This window comes from Taudactylus pleione, unplaced genomic scaffold (genome assembly GCF_031769625.1).
Source record: "Taudactylus pleione unplaced genomic scaffold, aTauple2 ptg000815l, whole genome shotgun sequence".
NCBI classification, from domain to species: Eukaryota; Metazoa; Chordata; class Amphibia; order Anura; family Myobatrachidae; genus Taudactylus; species Taudactylus pleione.
This window is the reverse complement of record NW_028285217.1, coordinates 890,015-912,699: the sequence shown is the minus strand read 5'-3', so window position 1 is coordinate 912,699 and position 22,685 is coordinate 890,015. Positions and strand designations below refer to the sequence as shown.

The following is a 22,685-nucleotide window of genomic DNA, read 5'->3' as shown; positions in this document are numbered from 1 at the left end:
TATTAATATGGACAATATGGCACCACCGCATACATGGAATTAAATGAATGCTATGCTTGTCTCTACGTATCTGCATTCTCCTGCCACCTGTCATATTGCTGGGCTCCTACTCCATTATTAGTGCATGTACTGTGAGTATTTGTCAAGTAGCTGAGGACGGATATTTTTTCTACTACAGAATCTGAGCAGTCACCTCATTCCATTATAGTGAAATGATTATAATGTTTTTCTGTATTTTTCAGTAGACAATCTGTACAGGACATGGTGGGCGTCAAGGAGGCAAAGATCCAGAGGATGAAATGTCATCTTCAATCCAGAAACAAAATGTTTGAAAATTAACATTTTATTAACAAAACCGGAGCTATAGATGCAGACTCATCATTACGGATTTCTCTGGAAAATCTGATTGCAAAAGTATCATACAGAAATTCTATTGTACTGCTATGTGTCTCCTGCGTTGTACAATGCACCCACTGAAACGTTATCTACAGCTAATTCATATTGTGCCACCTTGTGGGCAGTTCTTATTGATGCAAGTCTTTATTAATAGTTGGTGCCAATAATTGTAGTGACATTTTCATAGAGGGATTTCCATCAACAGTACATTTTGCTAGAATGTCTTGTGGCATTTTGCACAACAGATATTACCCATGAATTGCGGAGCACAATTATATGTCTTGTTTTCTAGATGTTGTGTGAAGAAAAGTATTTGCCATTGACATTTAATAATTTGGTGAAGAACATTTTGTTACCATATGCAACTGTAAACGTAATTTACTAATCACACAATATGCAGATGGGCAGCAAATTTAGGTTTGTGCAACTGCACCTATTTCACCAGCTTACACTAGGGGCCGAATGCAGTTAGCCACAAGATGGACGCAAATTGCTTAATGCGTGTTAAAAACTTGCTGCCACAATATTTTTCTATTCAATTAGGAATCTGTGTTAAGCTAACACAGGTGTCAGTAGAAGAAATAGGATCCAGGGTAGGTGAAAAATAGAAAAAAATACTTGTTTTAAGGCAAAAATTCAACAAAACAGTGCATTACTCCTAGGACACCCTTCCCAATGAATAACAATGTACTTATATGTTTTAAATAGTAAAATATGGTCAATATAGACTTAATTTTTCATGTAATTTTCTCTAAAATGCAAAAACAAAAATGGGTTAAATGATGTGGGACAAATGTGCTCAGGGGCGTATTAAGCAGGAACTGGCAATAAGAAAGCCATTAACCTCTTGGGCGTATTAAGGAGGAGGGGGCCCATGTTCATTCCCTGTCCAGGACCCCCTCCTCTCTCCCCTGCGGTCGGCAGCAGACTGACCTGTCTGACCGCCGACCGCAGCATCAGTAGACTCTGAGCACTAGAGTGTGCCCAGAGTCTATTGCGCATGCACAGGCCACCGGGGAAATGGCGCAGCTACCATTTTCTCAGTGATTTCCTCACTGCGCATGCCTGAAGATGGGCTTATCCGAAGATGGCGTTAGCCGCTGTAGCTATGGGCTACATCTGAATATGGCAAAAAAAAAATTAAACTAAATTTAAATACTTGTTAGATTCAAACAAAAATGTATTTATACATCTTCCTAGCCCATATGCATGTCATTTGAGGAGAATGAAGTTGAAAGAAGTAATATATATACTCAAACAAAGCAGTGATAATGACAGTAAGGAAGCCAGATTATGTACTGAGCTGAAACAAGGATCAGTGGAAACTGAATTGTGCACTGAGAAAATAAAAAACCTACAGTAATTAAAACATGTTTATTTGGAAATGCATATTATTAATTCAATATATAGCAGATAGAAACAGTTTTATAGTCATTATGCAATGAATAGACATTATGTAACGAATACATTTATTTTATGTAAGGTTACAATGTTGAACAATTCAATGGGGAACATTCATTAATGTGATTATGTTTTTATTAGACACAGTTCTGCTGTTCTGCTAGTCTGCTTAAAATGCCATTTACCTAATTCTGGGCCTGATTCAGAGATGGAGAATTGCAGAGCCGCACAAAAGCAGCTGTACAATTCCATCCATCTTAATGCAAATGCAGAAGGAGGTGTCAGAGGAATAGGTATGAATTACCGCCGGATCAAATCCCAAGAGCGGCTGGCCGATATAGGTGAAAATCCCGATCATCCCCCCCCTAACCCTAACCCTCCTTAGGGGTGCCTAACCCTAACCTTCCCCCCAGTGCCTAACCCTAATCCCCCCTCTAAGTGCCTAACCCTAACCCTCCCTTCCCCTAGACCCTCCTCCCCCCCCCATGCTTGGTGCCCAGCATCACTTAGATCGGGATGCCGGGCGCCGGTCTCCCGGCGTCGGTAAAATGACAGGTGTCTAGATTTAGACGCCTGTCATTTAGCCTTCGTCGGGATAAAGCAGTCGGGAAGCCGGCCGTCGGGATTACCTCCGCCGGCTTCCCGACTGAATACCATGTCAGACACCTCCTTGCTGCATTTGCGAGCACCATCGGAACCGATGGTCGCACCTTTGGTCAAGCTACTGGAGCTGAACCTTCCAGCAGCCTGACTGGGTGCTGGTCACTTCAGAGGCGAGGTATCCCCCAAACAACGTAGCTTGTCAATCATGCTGCGGCTTGGGGGGGTCTGCGATCGCAATTGTAGGACCCATTCTGCAATTTAGCAATTTATCCCGTCACCCAGTCTAATACTAGCTTCTATGTAAAACACAATATACCAAGTATAGGTACAGTATCTGCATTACAGAGCTCTCTATCTTATCTAATAGTATGTTAACCATACTTCGCGGTACTAAAAAATAAGTATTTTAACTTCCTTAACTTTTCATCTTTTTTTTTGTATAAATAATTAAATATACATCCCCTATTATATATATTTTAAAAAGCTGGTACAACTTAGCAACACTTTCTTAACCTTGTATGTTCATTAGTCATTCTGTACAAAAACAGCTACATTTGCTAACAGAGTACAATTATTGACTTTAATAAATAAAAGCATTTGAGATTAAGATCGCATCTAAAATCCCCAGAAGAGAGAGCCAAGGACCATCCCTGTAGCAGCTCCGGTGAGCATTCCCATAGCCAGGTCCCCATCGCGGTCATAGTATCTCTCTCGGATGATAATGTGATTATTAGCTCCTGGTCCTGGATAGTAAGAATAACAAAGACAAAGTAACTAAAGGTCATAAGTTAGAAGGATGAAAAACACTTTTCATTTTCACCTGCTTTTGTAGAAATTAAGTGATGATGAATAGACTCCTTACACCGTATGGGAACTGCTAGTGGACATACATTAGGTAGCACGTGGCTCGCAAGTAGTCACCAAGCTACATGTCCTATGAATATCTCTCTTTCTATAATTATGCAGATGTTCTGTTGAATGTTCTGGAAAAAGAAACAACTTATATGAGGTCTTCCGTATAAAGATATGTCCGAACTAACTCTGTATTCATCAATATCCTTCTTTGCAAAACAAAATTGTTTACCAGAAACATGCTCTGATAGGCATAATAAGGATTCTATAGTGATGTTCACAGGGATAAGTTTTATAAATGCAGCCACCTCAAACCAGATCATATAAATGGTGAGGCAAAGCTATGCCACAGGTCTGCATTGGACTGCCCTCACCTCACCTGCCATCTACTCTCTATTTCAGATTGTCAATTCGTAGATATGCAATCTTCCCATTTTCTTTGTTTAGCCTCCTCAAAGCAAGACTGTGCATACAACCAAAATGACATTTAAATACCTTCTTCCTCACTCTTCATTCAAGATCTAATTTTTTTGTGCTCCACTGAAACCAATATTATTACAGTATCATGTGTGTTCTTGCTGCAAAACCAACGTTATTGTTTGGAATAGATGTCTTGCATTTGGGTTGGGTATGATATCAAATACCGACGCTGGAAGCCCGACCGTTGAAAATCCCGACTACGGCTGGTGAGTACCCCAACCCTCCCCCTTCCCCCCCCTAACTCTCCCTTGGTGGTGGCCTAACCCTAACCTCCCTGGGGGGTGCCAAACCCTAACCTACCCACTGGTGGTGCCTAAACCTAACCTCCCCACACCCTAAACCTAACCCTTCTGGGGTGGTGGCTAACCCTAATACCACCCCCCTTCCCTGGGGCCTAACCCTAACCCCCCCTCTTCCCCGCAGCTTAACCCTAACACTCTCGGGGGGTGCCCGAACCTAACCCCCCATCCCCAGGCTAACACTAAAGGTAACCCGGATACTTACCTTCAGGATGCCGGCAGTCAGGAAGCCGACGCCAGTATCTTCATCCTCTTCGGGATGCCGGCATCGGGATCTTCGTCCTGTTCGGGATTCCGGTGTCAGGATATCGGCAGCCGGCATCCCGTCTGCCGGCATCCTGACTACATTCCCTTGCATTTGATAAAGCTAATCTCCACCTTCTTCTTCAATATAATAAATCATTTAGAATACAGGGACCTTGCTCTGTATTATAAGTGCATTCCAACCTGCGATGTGTTCTTTCCAGGCAGCAAGCTCGCTCCTCTCACGTTTCTAGTTGATAACCAAATTTGTGTTTCAGGTTTTTTGTCTACTATTTGTATGGAAATTATAACAATTCTTAATCAATCTCTTCTCAGGACCTCTTAACCCTGTGTGCAATCTAACTGATCATGCTGAAAACGAATGCATGAAGTTCTTCTATTCATTTGGGGATTTGCAGTTCGAGTCTGAGTTCCTTTTTCATTCGATTTACAAATCGAATGCTAGCAAATTAAGGGATCCTATTATCCTCTATGTGAAAACATAGATCTTTTTCAGAAATTCGATTTAATTTCTAACTATTTTTTCTGTTCGATTTGACATTCGATTTGGCCTTTAGTAAATCCTTTCATAAAAAAATCTAACTGAAATCAAATGCAAAATCGAACAGAAATCAAAATCGAACCATAATAAATATACCCCCTGGTTTATTACTAGTTTTCCTCCCGACAGGCATATATACGGTTACATGCTGGCCTGCATGGGCCACATTTCCGCAAACACACCCCTTACTGAACTTTGCTCATGTCAGAATCCAATGTCAATCCCCAATCTCAGCTCTCTGGTCGTAAGTGTAGATACATCGGAACTGAGCAAGTTCAGGGCGTAATCAAGTAATATACAATAAACGAGCCCCAGCCCCAGTGTGCACTGTTATGTGAGCAATTTGTGACCATATTATGTAATAATGAATGTAAACTGTGGCTGTTTGGGGTTGATGTTGGAATCACTGCTAGTCATGAATGGGAAATAGTGACATTTACAACTGCAGTGAAAACAGGAATTAAACTACAGAATCAGAGACTCAGATAAAACACATATTTGTATACAGTTGTATTCTGTATACAATGATAATGACTATGAAATATGCTACATTACTTCCCTCACCTTGTTGTGGGTATGGGTAAGAGGCATACGTCTGTCCATCGCTAGTATAGATAACCTGTGATCCCTGAGTTGGATAAGCACCGGGATATTGCTCATATCCATATGGCTGGTAATAACATTAAAATGTTTGTTAGAATCTCTGCTTGCATATAAATTCACATTTGTTAAGTCATATTAGGGTAAACAAACTTAATTGAGCTAAATGCTACTTTGCAGTCAGAGAGCTGTAGCTATTGCAATAAATACAATTTATTATTTTACTGTATATATTCACTTACTGCTTCTCTAACATACAGAATGAGACACTTGTTAAGCACTTAGCACTTGGTTTATTGTTAAACATAAGCCCACTTGCATGGTGTAAAAATGTAATGTGATACACTGCACATGTGCCATGGGAGGACCAATAGCTGCTCAGCCAATAACCACCATCTGGCACGGGAAACAGCTTGTTATTGGCTACATCTGTCCTGCTGTACCAGTCTGTAAGGTATGCTAGACCAGATGTAAGGAGAAGCCACTCTGCTGAATTTATTACAGTGGAAACTGGAGCAGGTTACAGTGGGTTTACTGCTCTCTGCAAGCAGAACACGTTTAGTTTAAGCATTTCACTAATTTCCAGTTTATTATCATATCCATTAGCACAAGACCCCCTATGATGGGGTACCCTGTGATTGTACAGATGACAAGCAGACATGAAATGGGCACCATGTCTTATAACTAAAATTAGAAGCGTTGGTCACTTACTGGAGGTGCATCGTACGGAGCATAGGGAGGAGCAGGACCCAGCATGGCTTCACCATATGGCATTGGAGGAGCCAGAAGGTGCTATATATACAAGAAACATAATTATCACTACAAGCATAAACTATTACAAGATTATTGTTGAAATACTATAGTTTGTGACACATCAGTACCATTGTATTTTTCATTGGTCTCATACCAGCTTATACCCAGCAATCTCCATGCCCTCACTCGTTTCCTGCCACTCTCTGGCTGGCCCCACCTCCTCTCTGCTGTTCCCAAAACCTCCACCGACTCGTCCCCATAGCTCTATCCCATCCCCGTCACTTCATCCAGCCCCCCAATTTATCCAGGCAGCCGTCCTCCTCTGCCAACTTATTTCCCTAGCAGTGGGAGCCAGTGGGCAAGCACCCTGACTATAACTGTACGTGCACAGAGGAGGCGGGACAGACCTTACATAATTATTATTATTAGAGGGTGATGTATCAAACCTTATAAAGTGGAGAAGTTGCCAGTAGCAACCATTCATCTACTTCAAATCATTTTATAGAATGTATTTGATAAATTATAGCTAGACGCTGATTGGTTGCTATGACCATTTGTCTTTTTTAGAAGGTTTGGTGCATCTCCCCAAAAGTGCTAGGGGCTCCATATTGGAAGGAATTGTGCAAAAGAAAACTAGTATTACCTTACATTATGTCAGGATGTTCATTAAAAATGGCTAGGACGGAGTTTACAAGAACTCCTCAAAATTGTGAAGTCTTTTGGACATTCTAAGGTAGAAGGAAAGCATGCAATGAAACCCTTAATGCAGAGGTTCCCAAACTCCGCCATTACAGTCCAGGTTTTAAGGAACATGGATATCCTTAAAACATGTACTGCAATGGCAAAGTTTGGGAACCTCTTCCTTAATGTGTTAGTCATTATAGCAAAAAAATACACTGATGGCTCCCTAACTCCATCTTCAAGGCACCCTAACAGTTCAGGTTTTCAGGATATTCATACTTAAGCTAAGCACAAGTGACTTGTTAGTACCTCAGTCAGTTTGATTATACCATCTATGCACAAGCATGAATCTCCTTAAAACCTGGACTGTTAGGGTGGCATGAGGGCTGAGTTTGGGAACCTCTGAAATACACTATTAAGAAAAAAACTATTTGTTTCCAAATTGACTTAATCTAAGTACTGGACACTTTTAAAAGCCTCCACTTTGATAACATAATAAGCAAGATACCTGTGTGCAGACAATACATACTGTTTTAGTTCTGGCATCCTCCAGAGCTAATTCCCAGGCTCTGAAAAAGAAATGTTACAGTCTTTTCAACAAGCAATCTAAGAAAAAATAAATATAGAGTGGGCAAGGAAAATAAGGAGTGGCAGCGCCATGCCCCAGGCAGTCATTGTGCTGGTATATGGTAGGGGCAGAGAGGCAGATAATAATTGTCAGCTATTTAGCTCTTTTTTATTAAAAGCTAAATATGGGCACTTTAAATGCATCTGTTGACCTGCTCTTTAGTGTAAATATCTAATCAATCAATTATATATTCCCCTGTTTTCACTAGTTTATAACACACTATTTATGCAAAAAGAGTCAAGCTCTACAGCCCCCATAATAATGCTACATTGTGAACACTTAAGGGGAGATGTAAATTGTAGAGTGAAAAACTAAAGCTGGGTACACACTAGGGGTGTGCACTGGCCACTTTTCGTGTTTTGGTTTTGGATCTGGATCTTTCTTCGTGTTTTGGATCTGGATTGGTTTTGCCAAAACCACCCTTCCGTGTTTTGGGTTCTGGGTTTTGTGTTTTGGATCTGTATTTTTTTTAAAAAAAGCATAAAAACAGCTAAAATCACAGAATTTGTGGGTTTTTCTGCTCCTATGCTATTATTAACCTCAATAACCTTAATTTCCACTCATTTCTAGTCTATTCTGAACACCTCACAATAGTGTTTTTATGTCCAAAAGGTTGCACCGAGGTAGCTGGATGACTATGCTAAGAGATACGAGTGGGCGGCACAAACACGTGGTCCATCTAGGAGTGGCACTGCAGTGGCAGACAGGATGGCAGTTTGAAAAACTAGGCCCCAAACTATACATAATGCAAAGAAAAAAAAGAGGTGCAAGATGGAATTGTCCTTGGGCCCTCCCACCCACCCTTATGTTGTATAAACAGGACATGCACACTTTAACAAACCAAACATTTCAGCGCCAGGGTCTGCCACACGACTGTGGCTGAAATGATTGGTTTGTTTGGGCCCCCACAAAACAAGCTGGCAATTAATCTGTTCCTGCACAAACTGGCTCTACGGAGGCAAGATGTCGTCCTCATCCTCCTCATCCACCGATTCCTCACCCTCTTCAGTGTTGTGTACATCCTCATCCTCACAGAGTATTAATTCGTCCCCGCTGGAATCCACAACCACAGGTCCCTCTGTACGTTCTGGAGGCTGGTCTCCCTGGAAGAGTTGATAATTCATTTTATGAACATCATCTTCTCCACATTTTGTGGAAGCAACCTCCTACGCCTTTCGCTGACAAGGTTCCCGGCTGCACTAAACACTCTTTCGGAGTACACACTGGAGGGGGGCAACTCAGGTAAAATAGAGCCAGTTTGTACAGGGACCTCCAAATTGCTTCATTTTCCTGCCAGTACAGGTACGGACTGTCTGACATGCCTACCTGGATGCTGTCACCGATGTAATCCTTTAACAGACAGACGCACGCTTGTCGCTGCTGCTTTGAGGATGCAAGTGCGGCTACAGCCCACACAATTCACAAAGACAGAAAAAAAAAGAAGAATATTTTTATTGTTTGTGGAGCGCACTTTGAGGGTTACACCACCCTTTAACAGACAGACGCACGCTTGTCGCTGCTGCTTTGAGGATGCAAGTGAGGCTACAGCCCACACAATTCACAAAGACAGAAAAAAGAAGAAGAATATTTTTATTGTTTGTGGAGCACACTTTGAGGGTGTCACCACCCTTTAACAGACAGACGCACGCTTGTCGCTGCTGCTTTGAGGATGCAAGTGCGGCTACAGCCCACACAATTCCCAAAGACAGAAAAAAGAAGAAGAATATTTTTATTGTTTGTGTAGCACACTTTGAGGGTGTCACCACCCTTTAACAGACAGACGCACGCTTGTCGCTGCTGCTTTGAGGATGCAAGTGCGGCTACATCGCACACAAGTCACAAACACATTAAAAAAATAGTTTGTTATTTTTTGGAGCACTTTGAGAGTTACACCACCCTTTAACAGACAGAAGCACGCTTGTCGCTGCTGCTTTGAGGATGCAAGTGCGGCTACAGCCCACACAATTCACAAAGACAGAAAAAAGAACAATATTTTTATTGTTTGTGTAGCACACTTTGAGGGTGTCACCACCCTTTAACAGACAGACGCACGCTTGTCGCTGCTGCTTTGAGGATGCATGTGGAATCTAGACGGGATTTGGAACCGGGGACACACTACCTCCATCAATTGTCTAAATCCCACTGCACTAATGGCGGATACCGGGTGCACGTCTAACACCAACATAGCAGTCAAGGCCTCAGTTATACGTTTTGCTTCAGGATGACTGCTGTCGTACTTCATCCTCATCGCTAGGGACTGTTGGAGGGTCAATTGTTTAGTAAAAGTAGTGATGTTCCTACTTCCTCTCTGGGATGATGAACAACTCCCAGCAGCAGCAACAGCACTAGGAGGAAGTGGTTCTTGATCTTTCCCTATTTTATTTTTATCGGAGAAAGTTTGGTCCTCCATTTATGTTATATTGATATATACGTGCGGCTAAAGCGCACACAAACACAGAAAATATTTTTTTATTTTTGCTGGAGAGTAGTGCACTCTGTGGGTTACACCACCCTTTAAGAAATGAGCCAGCCGGCTCTTTACTTATGGGGCACAGGCGCACGCTTGGTGCTGCTCCTTTGTTGATGCACGTGCAGCCACAGTGCACACAAGTCACAAACACAGAAAATATATATTTTTTTTGGTTTGGAGTTTACTTTGGGGGTTACAGCACCCTTTAACATTCAAGCCAGCCGGCCCTTTACTTATGACACAGGTGCACGCTTGGCACTACTTTGTTGATGCACGTGAGGCTTCTGCGCACAGAATTCACAAACACAGAAAATAATTTTTTTTTTGGTTTGGACTGGAGTGTACTTTGGGGGTTACAGCACCCTTTAACGGTCAAGCCAGCCGGCCCTTTACTTATGACACAGGCGCACGCTTGGCACTACTTTGTTGATGCACGTGCGGCTACTGTGCACACAATTCACAAACACAGAAAATATATTTTTTTTTGGTTTGGACTGGAGTGTACTTTGGGGGTTACAGCACCCTTTAACGGTCAAGCCAGCCAGCCATTTACTTATGACACAGGTACACGCTTGGCACTACTTTGTTGATGCACGTGCGGCTACTGCGCACACAATTCACAAACACAGAAAATATTTTTTTTTTTGGTTTGGACTGGAGTGTACTTTGGGGGTTACAGCACCCTTTAACGGTCAAGCCAGCCGGACCTTTACTTATGACACAGGCGCACGCTTGGCACTATTTTGTTGATGCACGTGCGGCTACTGCGCACACAATTCACAAACACAGAAAATATATATTTTTTTGGTTTGGACTGGAGTGTACTTTGGGGGTTACAGCACCCTTTAACGGTCAAGCCAGCCGGCCATTTACTTATGACACAGGCGCACGCTTGGCACTACTTTGTTGATGCACGTGCGGCTACTGCGCACACAATTCACAAATACAGAAAATATTTTTTTTTTGGTTTGGACTGGAGTGTACTTTGGGGGTTACAGCACCCTTTAACGGTCAAGCCAGCCGGCCCTTTACTTATGACACAGGCGCACGCTTGGCACTGCTTTGTTGATGCACGTGCGGCTACTGCGCACACAATTCACAAACACAGAAAATATATATTTTTTTGGTTTGGACTGGAGTGTACTTTGGGGGTTACAGCACCCTTTAACGGTCAAGCCAGCCGGACCTTTACTTATGACACAGGCGCACGCTTGGCACTACTTTGTTGATGCACGTGCGGCTACTGCGCACACAATTCACAAACACAGAAAATATTTTTTTTTTTGGTTTGGACTGGAGTGTACTTTGGGGGTTACAGCACCCTTTAACGGTCATGCCAGCCGGCCCTTTACTTATGACACAGGCGCACGCTTGGCACTACTTTGTTGATGCACGTGCGGCTACTGCGCACACAATTCACAAACTCAGAAAATATATATTTTTTTGGTTTGGACTGGAGTGTACTTTGGGGGTTACAGCACCCTTTAACGGTCAAGCCAGCCGGCCCTTTACTTATGACACAGGCGCACGCTTGGCACTACTTTGTTGATGCATGTGCGGCTACTGCGCACACAATTCACAAACACAGAAAATATATTTTTTTTGGTTTGGACTGGAGTGTACTTTGGGGGTTACAGCACCCTTTAACGGTCAAGCCAGCCGGCCCTTTACTTATGACACAGGCGCACGCTTGGCACTGCTTTGTTGATGCACGTGCGGCTACTGCGCACACAATTCACAAACACAGAAAATATTTTTTTTTTTGGTTTGGACTGGAGTGTACTTTGGGGGTTACAGCACCCTTTAACGGTCAAGCCAGCCGGACCTTTACTTATGACACAGGCGCACGCTTGGCACTACTTTGTTGATGCACGTGCGGCTACTGCGCACACAATTCACAAACACAGAAAATATATATTTTTTTGGTTTGGACTGGAGTGTACTTTGGGGGTTACAGCACCCTTTAACGGTCAAGCCAGCCGGACCTTTACTTATGACACAGGCGCACGCTTGGCACTACTTTGTTGATGCACGTGCGGCTACTGCGCACACAATTCACAAACACAGAAAATATAATTTTTTTTGGTTTGGACTGGAGTGTACTTTGGGGGTTACAGCACCCTTTAACGGTCAAGCCAGCCGGCCCTTTACTTATGACACAGGCGCACGCTTGGCACTACTTTGTTGATGCACGTGCGGCTACTGCGCACACAATTCACAAACACAGAAAATATATTATTTTTTTAGCACTTGGGGGGAGCACCCCTGATGGACAGAGCACCCCCTGGACAACACTACAGCACCCCTCTAGGACTGGGACACTGCACAGGACTTTGGAGTGGACACAGCCCCTATGGAGAACTGACTGCACAACACAGTCCAGCCAGCCCCTATGGACTTTGAAGTAGTGGACACAGCCCCTATTAACAACAGCAGCACAGCACAACACAGCCAGCCCCTATGGACTTTGAAGTAGTGGACAACAGCAGCACTACACTACACTACACTACACAGCCCTAACTCCCACCCTCCCTCTTCACTGTCCACAGCCGAGTGAGAAAATGGCGCAGACGCGGGTACCTTATATAGGATCCAAAACCCGCGAGACTCGGAAGGCGGGATGATGACGTTTTGCCTCGATTTCAGATCCGAGTCAGGCGGGAAAAGTCGAGCCTGACTCGGATCGGACTCGGATCGGGGGGGCTCGGGGGGGGGGTTCGGATTTCAGAAATCCGAACCCGCTCACCCCTAGTACACACTAGATGAAATGTTGTCTGATCAAGGTATATCAGATGACACATCGTCCACATCGGGCAGTGTGTACCTGCTATGTCGCTGACGATGCGTGCTGCCGCACGTCGTCAGCGACATCGCCCATCGAATCTGCATGCAGGTCTGATGGTCGATATAATCAGCGGGGAATGCAGCATGGCCCCCGCTGTCGTGCCGTAGCTCCCGGCATCGGCAAGTGTACACACTGCCGATGCCGCCCCCCCCGCCGGGACCCGCCGCACGAGCCATTGACTGGGTACGCATCTTTAAGTGTGTACCCAGCATAACAGTCACTCAGCTCCTAACTGTAATGTCACAGGCTGTGTTTGAAAAATGACAGGAGCTGAATGGTTGGTAGTTTATCACTCTCCAATTTATCACTTTCCAGAGCTTAGTACATCTGCCCCATGCTATAATAATTAATATATCAATTGGCACACCTTTCTATGGTCATTCCTGAACAGTAAACCTACAATATACATTGCTGCTGTTGCATGACATAAATTATAGGAGGTATTATATCTCTTTGAAGGAATATATACATACAAACAGTCATCCACACTTTCTGCAATGAGGTTTATGACTTTTCCTTCACGGCAAATAATCTGCAGGCAGCATTCCTTCACTCTCCCTTCTGGCAAGCTTACATCTATACCACAAGATAAAAATATAAACAAAGTAAAATAAATATGTATGTACTTCTATGAATAAATGTATTATTTTCAGACACATTGGGACATGCAACATATTTTTTATATATATACATTGATAAAAGTGAACCAATATTCAACCGTATGTCACACCAACACTTCTCAACCACTACGGGGTAAATTTACTAAGATGGGACTTCTATGAAGAAGTGATGTTGCCCATAGCAACCAATAAGATTCCAGGTATTATCTTCTAGAAGGTGCTAGATAAATGAGAAGCAGAATCTGATTGGTTGCTATGGGCAACATCACTTCTTAAATAGAACTCCCATCTTAGTAAATCTAGCCCTACCTGTCTAAAGGTGCCCATACATCTATGGCCCTGATTCCCTGTTCTGCCAATCTGACCAGTTAAATGGTCCGCAGATCGGCGGCCATCAATAATCGGCAATCCGTTAGCGGATCGGGGAAAATTCAATGTAAAAAATCCCTGATTTGCCGATTCCAACCATTTTAAGTCTGGATCAGGAACCAGTTAGCTACCTTGTCATGCAAATGAAAATAACAATACATACTGTACTGTACCTTTGCAGTCATTGCCCACTCGTAGCTTTATACACTCATACTGCATGCAGATTTTGTCTTCCATGTCTTCTCTCTCCTGATCACTATAATATATCAAATATCCATTTGACCACAAATCAAACCAATTCTTCTTCCATCTCTTTAAAATGGTGCCTAGGGAGAAAATTAAGAACATGCAATTATAGTGAGTATTTTAGTATATGTGTATAATTATTTAAACAACACTAAATATATAAAGAGCTTTTGTGTGACCATGATGCTGTGTCATCTCAATATCACCTCACAGTCTGTGCCTAAGGTATTAAAAAAAGACCTTAGGCCAGAGGTTCCCAAACTAAGAGGTCTATTTACTAAGCAGTGTTAGGAGACAGAGTCAAAAGTGATAATAAAGTAATAAGGTCCCAGCCAATCAGCTCCCAACTGTCATTTTTCAAACACAGCCTGTGAGATGACAGCTGGGAGTTGATTGGCTGGCACCATATCACTTTCTTATCACTTTTCACTCTGTCTCCTAACACTGCTTAGTAAATAGACCCCTCAGTCCTGAAAGCACCGTTATGGTCCAGGTTTTAGGGATAACCATGCTAGGGCACAGGTAACTCAATTAGTACCTCATTCTTTTGATTTAATCATCTGTGCTCAACCATGGATATCCTTAAAACCTGGACTGTTAGGGTGCCTTGAGGACCGAGTTTGGGAAGCTCTGTTTTAGGCCCTCCTGACGATAGATTATAGGGGGTGATTCAGCATCGATCGAAATTGCAAAGCTGCACGAAGCACACCCTGCACCCATATTATACTTACGTCTCCGGAGTCCAACGACGACGCTGGTGTCTGCGCCGTAAAAATGGCTGGAAAATGGCTGCCGCAAACATTTTCCCATCTTTTGCGCATGCGCAGTACAGGAAAAATGGGCGCTGCGGCCATTTTCTCAGTGAACTGCGCAAGCGCTATAGACTCTGGGCACACTCTAGTGTCCAGAGTCTATAAGTGCGGCACTGGCCGCGCACCGCACAGTACGCTGCCGGCCGCCAGATGGAGAGGAGGGGGTCCGTGACGGAGACTGTTAGGAGCATGTATTACAGGAAAATATAGATCTTTGTAAATAGACAGAGGCCTGCATTCAATTCACTTAAATACTCTTAACCAAGACAGCAATGGTACAAATGGCATTGTTCAAGTGAGGTCAAGTTCAAGCTTCAGGATATCTCTGACCTTGTAGGGTAGATGAGTGGAGGTTTGTTCTGATAGGATAGCCCATAATCAAGGTTCCATGGAAGCCTAGTAAGAGCTGGGAGGAGCTAAGAGACATTGAACACATTAGTGGATGTGCTGTGAGCCTGTGACCTAGCTCAAAATTCAAGTCTGACCAGCAACAAACACTGCAGCTCTCCTCACATGCAGAGAGCTTTCATGCTGCGAATTGAATAGCAATTGCTAATCTATGTTCGCCCATGAAGCGGCGTTTAAACGGTCAGACGCACCTGCGTTCACCTAACCACCCCCCCATTACCTCTCCCAAACACTGACCACATGACATTCACTTTGCAAATCATTCCTATGTGCGCACGTTACTGCAAAGCAATCGCAATGTGTGCGCAGTGCGACTTATGCGCACGCGCAATGGCAAATAATCGCCCAATCTGCATAAATTGCAGAATTGTGTCCGCTGCTGAATCAGGCCCTGAATCACCTGAGTTACAGACCATCGGACAAGCATCAACAAACAATAACAGTATAAAAATAACATTAATACCATATTACAGTAACAATGCTGTTGTATGTTATGATAAAGTTGCTTTAATAAACTACAAATAAAATATTACTTACTCTGTCGAAGTAGCCAACCACTTTTTACATAAGCCATATCTTCAGCCTCTGGCAAAGAAAAGAAAGGATCAAGGTCAACAATATAATGATAGGTTTCCTGTTTTACAACCATACGCAGGCTCTTTATTGATGGCAAAATATAGGTCAAAAGAACATTCATAAGAGTTGCCTGACAAAGGGTGGGGGTAAGACTGTAGTGCTATAGACATCTGTTGCTGTTAGAGTACTCTTGAAATAGAAATAAATGATAGAAAGAGATAAAAAGGGTAAAGAATTGCAGATTTTGGAGACAGTGTACAACTATTGGAGATAAAACCAAATAGGCTATATATTGGACAGGAGTTACACTAAGAAATATTCTGGCAGTGTTAAGCCAAAGTATTAAATACATTGCCAATTGTATTCTGGTTTGTAATAACAGCAGTTTACACCTAAATCCAGCTGGAGATGCCCAGACACTGCTCCAACACTAACCCCTATTGCTCCATCCATGCCCCTTGTACTACTCCTTAAACCACCGATCAGGTAAATTTCTATACCTATGATGCTCAAGATCCAATCCAGCCCACCATTGCTAATCAGGCTGTGGCAGAAGCCTACCACTCTTGCTTCATTTTCTTGCTGGCCTCCCTGGCTCCAATTCCCTGATCTCACTGGACTCACCTCAGAAGTCCTTATCTGAGCACACTGGCCTGCCTGCTTTGTTACCAGCACCAACATACTTCAGCCCACTCATCCCAGACACTTAGGCCTAGAGTTCTGGATCCAGCTGCACTCTTGTCACAAAGCAATACTAGAGGCAACTTAAGGAGACATCACCATCTTTCCATGACAGTATGCTTCCAGGCTTCCCTGCACCAACCTCCACTGGTACCTACAGACCTCCCCCTCCCCCACCCACTCCCTCATTCTCCACTATTATGCCTTCAGGATCTCCATTCCATCCTCCACCCACCACCATTTCTCCCCATCCATGCACTGGACTCAACATTTATGTCGGTCTTTCCATGTACCCCTTCCACCTCCTCAAATTTATTATCCATCATTTACCTATGAAGTTTTACATTTGTTTTCTGCCCTCATGGCTTCTCTTTTTCATCTAACTGCAATTTGTCTAACGCACCTTATCCCACATTTAGATTTTCTGCATCTGCCATTTTACAATCTGCACTTTAGTAGCCATTGGCCCGTATTCAATTAGGGAGCGAAAAGTCCGTGCTGGACTTTTTGCTCCGGACTTTTCGCTCCACATTGGAGCTTTTCTTGGGATAAAATATCCGGTGCGTGCCCGCTTTATCCCCGTATACAATTTAAAATGAGCGGCAAATTTGGATCTACGAAAAAAATGGGAATTTTCGGGAAATGTGCCTGGGACCCCCCTAAAGATGTGCAGACATAGGGGATCACTATGGGTACCCCAACTTTTGCATGCTGAAGGAAGTCAGGCGTTCTAACAGCTGCGGCATGTGTACTTTTGCGGCAATGAAGAAGTGGTGAAGAATAGTACTTAGGGAGTTTTTTCGTTCAAATAACTTGTCCCATTAAATTTGGGGTACATGAAAATGGGTACAAGCATTTTTTAAGTCCCTAAAGTTACTTTGAAAATTCTTTAAAAAAACACCTGCCACAACCACCCGCAATGAAGAATACACCTGCCGCATACTTGGGTACCCCCCCTTAATTTATTTCGTTAGATTAAAAACTTGTTTCCCATATTTTTTTTTTTTAACCCCAAAATGAAAATCATTTTTTTGGGGTGTCCCTATTTTTATTTTTTTTGACACATTTCATTTTTAGGGGCTATTCCCAGGGGTGCAGTGCACCCCTAAACCTCAATTTTGCACTTTTTTTCGCCATGTAAAACATGGTGAAAACTTATCCCCGTTTTTTTCCAAAGACTTTTCAAACCGGCGAAAAGTCTTTGTAATTGAATATGGGGAAAATTGAAAAATGCGAAAATGACGTCATTGGCTATAATTTATCGCCGATTCCGATTTTTCGCATCCAAATTGAATAACCCCCATTGTGTTCCTTGTACCCTATTAACATTTATTTTTTTCCTGTATCTAACTGCCATCTTGTTTTTAAGTCACCATTTTATATATGCACCTCTTTTACAACTTAATTGTTCTGTATTTTTTCTTACATTGTATTGCCATAGTGATCTCAAATGTTACTGCCTTTTTCTTTTGTTTAGTTTTGACAGCAACAAATGGAACATACAAATAGAACAACAAGTGGAATATAGCAACAATGCAAAACACAATAAATAACAGGAGTCTTGTTCGAGCAATCAAAAAGTAATTTCCCAAGTGGGGTAGTACCAAATATGTGAGAACAATCAGCCTGAGATTGAGATCAAAGAATCAGCAAGACCCAGACAGAGGAGAGCTCATGAACTGAAAACATGGAAAGCATTTGATACACTGGAGATAGTGTAATTTTGGATGCTGGTAATGTATTCCATAGATTCAATGAGCCACATGCCAATACATCAAGGCTGCCCTAGTTGGAGGGGGAGGATCAGGGACTTAATGGTGATGCACATGTGTATAAGTCATTGGTCATGAAGCTTGCTGATATTCGAGATGGGACAGTTGAACAGAGGGATTGCTGGCCTCATAGGAATCGCTGGACCTATTACGTTCATAGGCCCTGATCCAGGGCCGAACTTCTTAATTTTTAGAGCGGCCTCCTGGACGCTCGTATAGCTGTGGGTGACCACCCACAGCTATAGCGAGCGGCCAGGAAGATGGTCACGATGGCCAAGACCATCGCGACCATCGGGCTTGCGACGAGACCCTTGTGGTAGGGTCTCGTTGCCGCAAGCCCTGGAGTGCTTTCGGCTCTTGTCAGTGGGGACGGCCCCAGACGGTAGGCGTTCCCATGGGAACACCTCCGTCTGGGCAGCCACGCTCCCGGCACACCCACCAAAGGGGGCGTGTTGTCACTCACCATTGACAGCACGCCCCCTTTGGTACGAGACCCGGTGCAACGGCTTGCCCTTCGCTATCCGGGTCTCACACATGCGCACGACGGAGCCTGTTCTGTTGTGCACATGCGCACTGGGCCAACATCGACCCGCTTGCGAGCGCTCGCGAGCAGGTCTGAATCAGGCCCATAGTCAGGGTCCAGATTTCGTAAACAGAATTGTTGAATTATGGGACATGATCATCACATATGGTAGAAAATTCCAACCTCTTCCAGCTGTCTCCAACATGCAGCAGTATTGAGGGGGAAAATAGTATGCAACCATTGGGGAACCAGGTACCATGTGGATAAACATTGTAGGAGGTCTCCATGATGACAACACTTATGGAGGCCTTGAGCATGCAAACTTTATTCACCTTCTCACTACCCAAAGGCACCCCAAGGTCACTATCCAAGGAAGGCTCATGAGGGTCATGAAAGTGAAAATTTGGAGCCATAATAGAGTGGTAGAGGACTGAAATGTTATACTTCCGGCCTACAGAATAGATACACAGCCACTCAAAAGGGGTGGGCAAATGCGGAGTGCTAGATTTACCTGGGAGCAGACAAAGCTCCTTATTTGGCAATATAGGAAATAGTAAGTATCAGAAAAATGGCTTCATCCTTCTCCCTCAACTTTGATACCCATTTCACATCCAAAATTTATGTTATCCCCGACCTATCTCCTCCCAATGTTCTTCTCGTGTATTATCCCTAACTGTCTCCAACTGACTGTCCACCCTGTCCAAAATGTTCCTCACTCTACTGGCCATGAAGTGCATGCCCTTCTCTTATTCTCTCTTAACCCAGATTCTCCAACTATTGCCTTATCCCTCTCATAACTTTTTTTCTCCAAGATTCTTGTCTATCCCTACCTTCCCACTTTCCTCCCTTCCCACTCTCTTCCAGGGCAGTAAGAGCCAGTCTGGGCCCCATTACTATGAGGAGTGTGGCCTAAACATGGAAGGCATGGCCATGCCATCTTAGGAAAAAAAATGAAAACCCCTATTTGCAGTGCTACAAACCGGCTGTGCGCGCTCGTGAGAGGGCTCTGAGAGCCACTCTGCCTGGCACAAATTCATAAATCTCCATGGTCTCCTACTCCCAATAAGTCTAGGCCTGAGTAATTAGTACCCACCTCCCCCTCTCTTGGCGCTCCTGCTTCAATCTAGTTTTCGCTCCCTCCACTCCACATAAGCTTCCCTAATTATGGTCGCTAATGAGCTCCTCATTGCCAAATTCAAGGGTATTTCTCTACTCATCCTCTTGACTTGTCTGTCACTTGTAATACTGTGGAAAACCCTCTCCTCCTTCAAACTTTCCACTGTTTTGGTGTCTGTGACTGTGTCATATTTTGGTTGACCTCCAACCTCTCTAAGTGCTCCTTCTCTGACTCCACCACCCCTTCAATCCCCAATACTTCCTATATGCTGTAACATCCAAGTATCTGATCTCTCTCCGTCCTCCCATGTTTCTCTAAATGTCTTTCTACTATTACCTCCTGAATGTCCCACTACTTTCTCAAACTCAATATGTCCAAATTCGAACTCATTGCATTCCCTCCATCCAGAACCCCCTAATTTACCATCCTCTCTCTATCTGTTGACAATGACATCCTCATCTTTGTACCTCAAGTCCACTGCCTGGGTGTAATTTTCAACTCAGACCACTCCTTCACTCCCCACATTTAGTCTATCTCACAGTCATGCAGTTTCCACCTTATTTTTAGAATCACACCCTTTCTCACCATAGATGTCATCAAAACTCTCACACATGAACTTGGCTTTTGTCACCTGGATTACTGCAAACTCCTCCTTTCCGGCCTTTCTCTCATCCGCCTCTCACCTCTTCAATCCATACTTAATCTGGCTGCCAGTCTGATCTACCTCACCTTCTGCTCTGTGTTGGTTGCACATCTCTCCCAATTACTTCACTGGCTCCCTATCCACATCAGAATACAATCAAACTCCTCACCTATACATTCCCAACCTTATTTCTGTTCACACTCCCTGCCGCTCTGCTCATTCACTGACCACTGCCTCACATCACCCCTGTCACCACCTTGGACTCCCATATTCAGTACTGCACAGGTGAGTGGGGCCTGTTCTATACTGGGAGGGGGCACAGCATAAGGGGCATTACTGGGGGCACAACATAAGGGGCTCTGCATAAGGGGCATTACTGGGGGCTCTGCATAATGGGCACTACTGGGGGCACTGCATAAGGGGCACTACTAAGGACATTACCAGGGGCTTTGCATAAGGGGCACTACTAAGGACATTACTGGGGGCTCTGTGTAAGGGGCATTACTGGGGCACAATATAAGGGGCATTACTGGGGGCTCTGTGTAAGGGGCATTACTGGGGCACAATATAAGGGGCATTACTGGGGGCACTGCATAAGGGGCACTACTAGGGACATTACCAGGGGCTCTGCATAAGGGGCACTACTAAGGACATTACTGGGGACTGCATAAGGGGCATTACTGGGGGCACTGCATAAGGGGCACTACTGGGGCACTATTAGGGACATTACTGGTGGCTCTGCATAAGGGGCATTACTGGGGGCTCTGCATTAGGGGCATTACTGCAGGCACTACTAGGGGCATTACTGGGGGCTCTGCATTAGGGGCATTACTGCAGGCACTACTAGGGGCATTACTGGGGGCTCTGCATAAGGGGAATTACTGGGGGCTCTGCATAAGGGGCACTACTAAGGACATTACTGGGTGCTCTGCATAAGGGGCATTACTGTGGGCTCTGCATTAGGGGCATCACTGGGGGCATTACTAGGGACATTACTGGAGGCTCTGCATAAGGGGCACTACTAGGGACATTACTGAGGGCACAAAATAAGGGGCATTACTTGTGCACTGCATAATGGGCACTACTAGGGCACTGCATAAGGAACATTGCATAATGGGCCCAAATTCAGGGGGCACTGCATAAGGGGCACTACTACAGGGGGCACTGCATTGATTTTTATTAATAATAAACCTTTCAAAATTTCATGTTAAGCTGCATACACACAACGATTTTCTTACCAACGATTTTATGAATGATTTTCTGTCAGATTTTCTGTCAGATTATCTGTCAGATTTTTTAAAGCGTAATGAACGATTTTTTTGAACTACAAACGATTTTTGCATATTCCCTTAATGAAAATCGTTGAATTGACAAGTCTGACTGAACTACAAACTACAAACGTGAACGCGCATGAACGATTATCATTCATAGTTTGACTCAGAAAGTGAACGATTTTTTCAAACGATTATCGTTAAACAATATCATTTAATGATAATCGTTCAAAAAATCGTTGTGTGTGTATGCAGCTTTAGACCTTGAATATTCGGCCCGGTTGGTATTTTGAGGTTGACATGCCTGCTTTAGACTGTAATCCTGTATAGATATCCCTCCCCCAAGAGACTTTTTATTACTTGTTTTATCAACAACCCTGCGTTTGTTTGTGTTGTGTTGTTCAGTTATAGTAATCCTACGTCCAACAATATTAGCGAATGGAACAAGTTTACAACTGTAATTTTAGGCACATTTCAAATTAATTATTTCAGCCAGTCTGAGCACCTTCATTTAAGAGCCAACTAGTAGATGTCTGAAAGAGCAGAAAGCAGAAGATAATATGGGCTCTATGGTAGGTAATGGTTTCATCGTTGTTTGTTTATAAGGTGCTACAAAATTCTGCAGCACAGGACACTTGGTATCATCATGAAAAAAGAAACAATTCATACATAGGACATGAGGTGGATGGAGAAGGTGCAGACATGATACAGAGCGGAATATTTATCATTGGTGGCAGTGAGCCTTGTGAACTATGGGCCATACTTGCCTACCCTCCCGATTTGGTAGGGAGCCTCCCGAAAATCGGGTGCCGCTCCCAACCTCCCGGGAAGGCA

General features: G+C 43.7%; 1 protein-coding gene across 3 annotated transcripts in view; it reads right to left on the bottom strand.

Moving 5' to 3' along the window:
• Nucleotides 1–2,283: 2,283 nt before the first annotated feature.
• Nucleotides 2,284–22,685, bottom strand: part of PLEKHB2 (pleckstrin homology domain containing B2) — a 59,972-nt gene continuing 39,570 nt past the window's right edge. For all 3 annotated transcript variants that reach the window (XM_088458208.1, XM_088458206.1, XM_088458207.1), the window contains 7 exons: nucleotides 15,806–15,853; nucleotides 13,976–14,128; nucleotides 13,287–13,389; nucleotides 7,400–7,439; nucleotides 6,148–6,228; nucleotides 5,401–5,506; nucleotides 2,284–3,143 (listed from right to left, as the gene is read on the bottom strand). In XM_088458208.1, the coding sequence (XP_088314334.1) occupies nucleotides 3,016–3,143; nucleotides 5,401–5,506; nucleotides 6,148–6,228; nucleotides 7,400–7,439; nucleotides 13,287–13,389; nucleotides 13,976–14,128; nucleotides 15,806–15,842 (648 nt within the window). In that variant the 5' untranslated portion in view covers nucleotides 15,843–15,853 and the 3' untranslated portion in view covers nucleotides 2,284–3,015. The remainder of the gene's footprint in view (nucleotides 3,144–5,400; nucleotides 5,507–6,147; nucleotides 6,229–7,399; nucleotides 7,440–13,286; nucleotides 13,390–13,975; nucleotides 14,129–15,805; nucleotides 15,854–22,685) is intronic.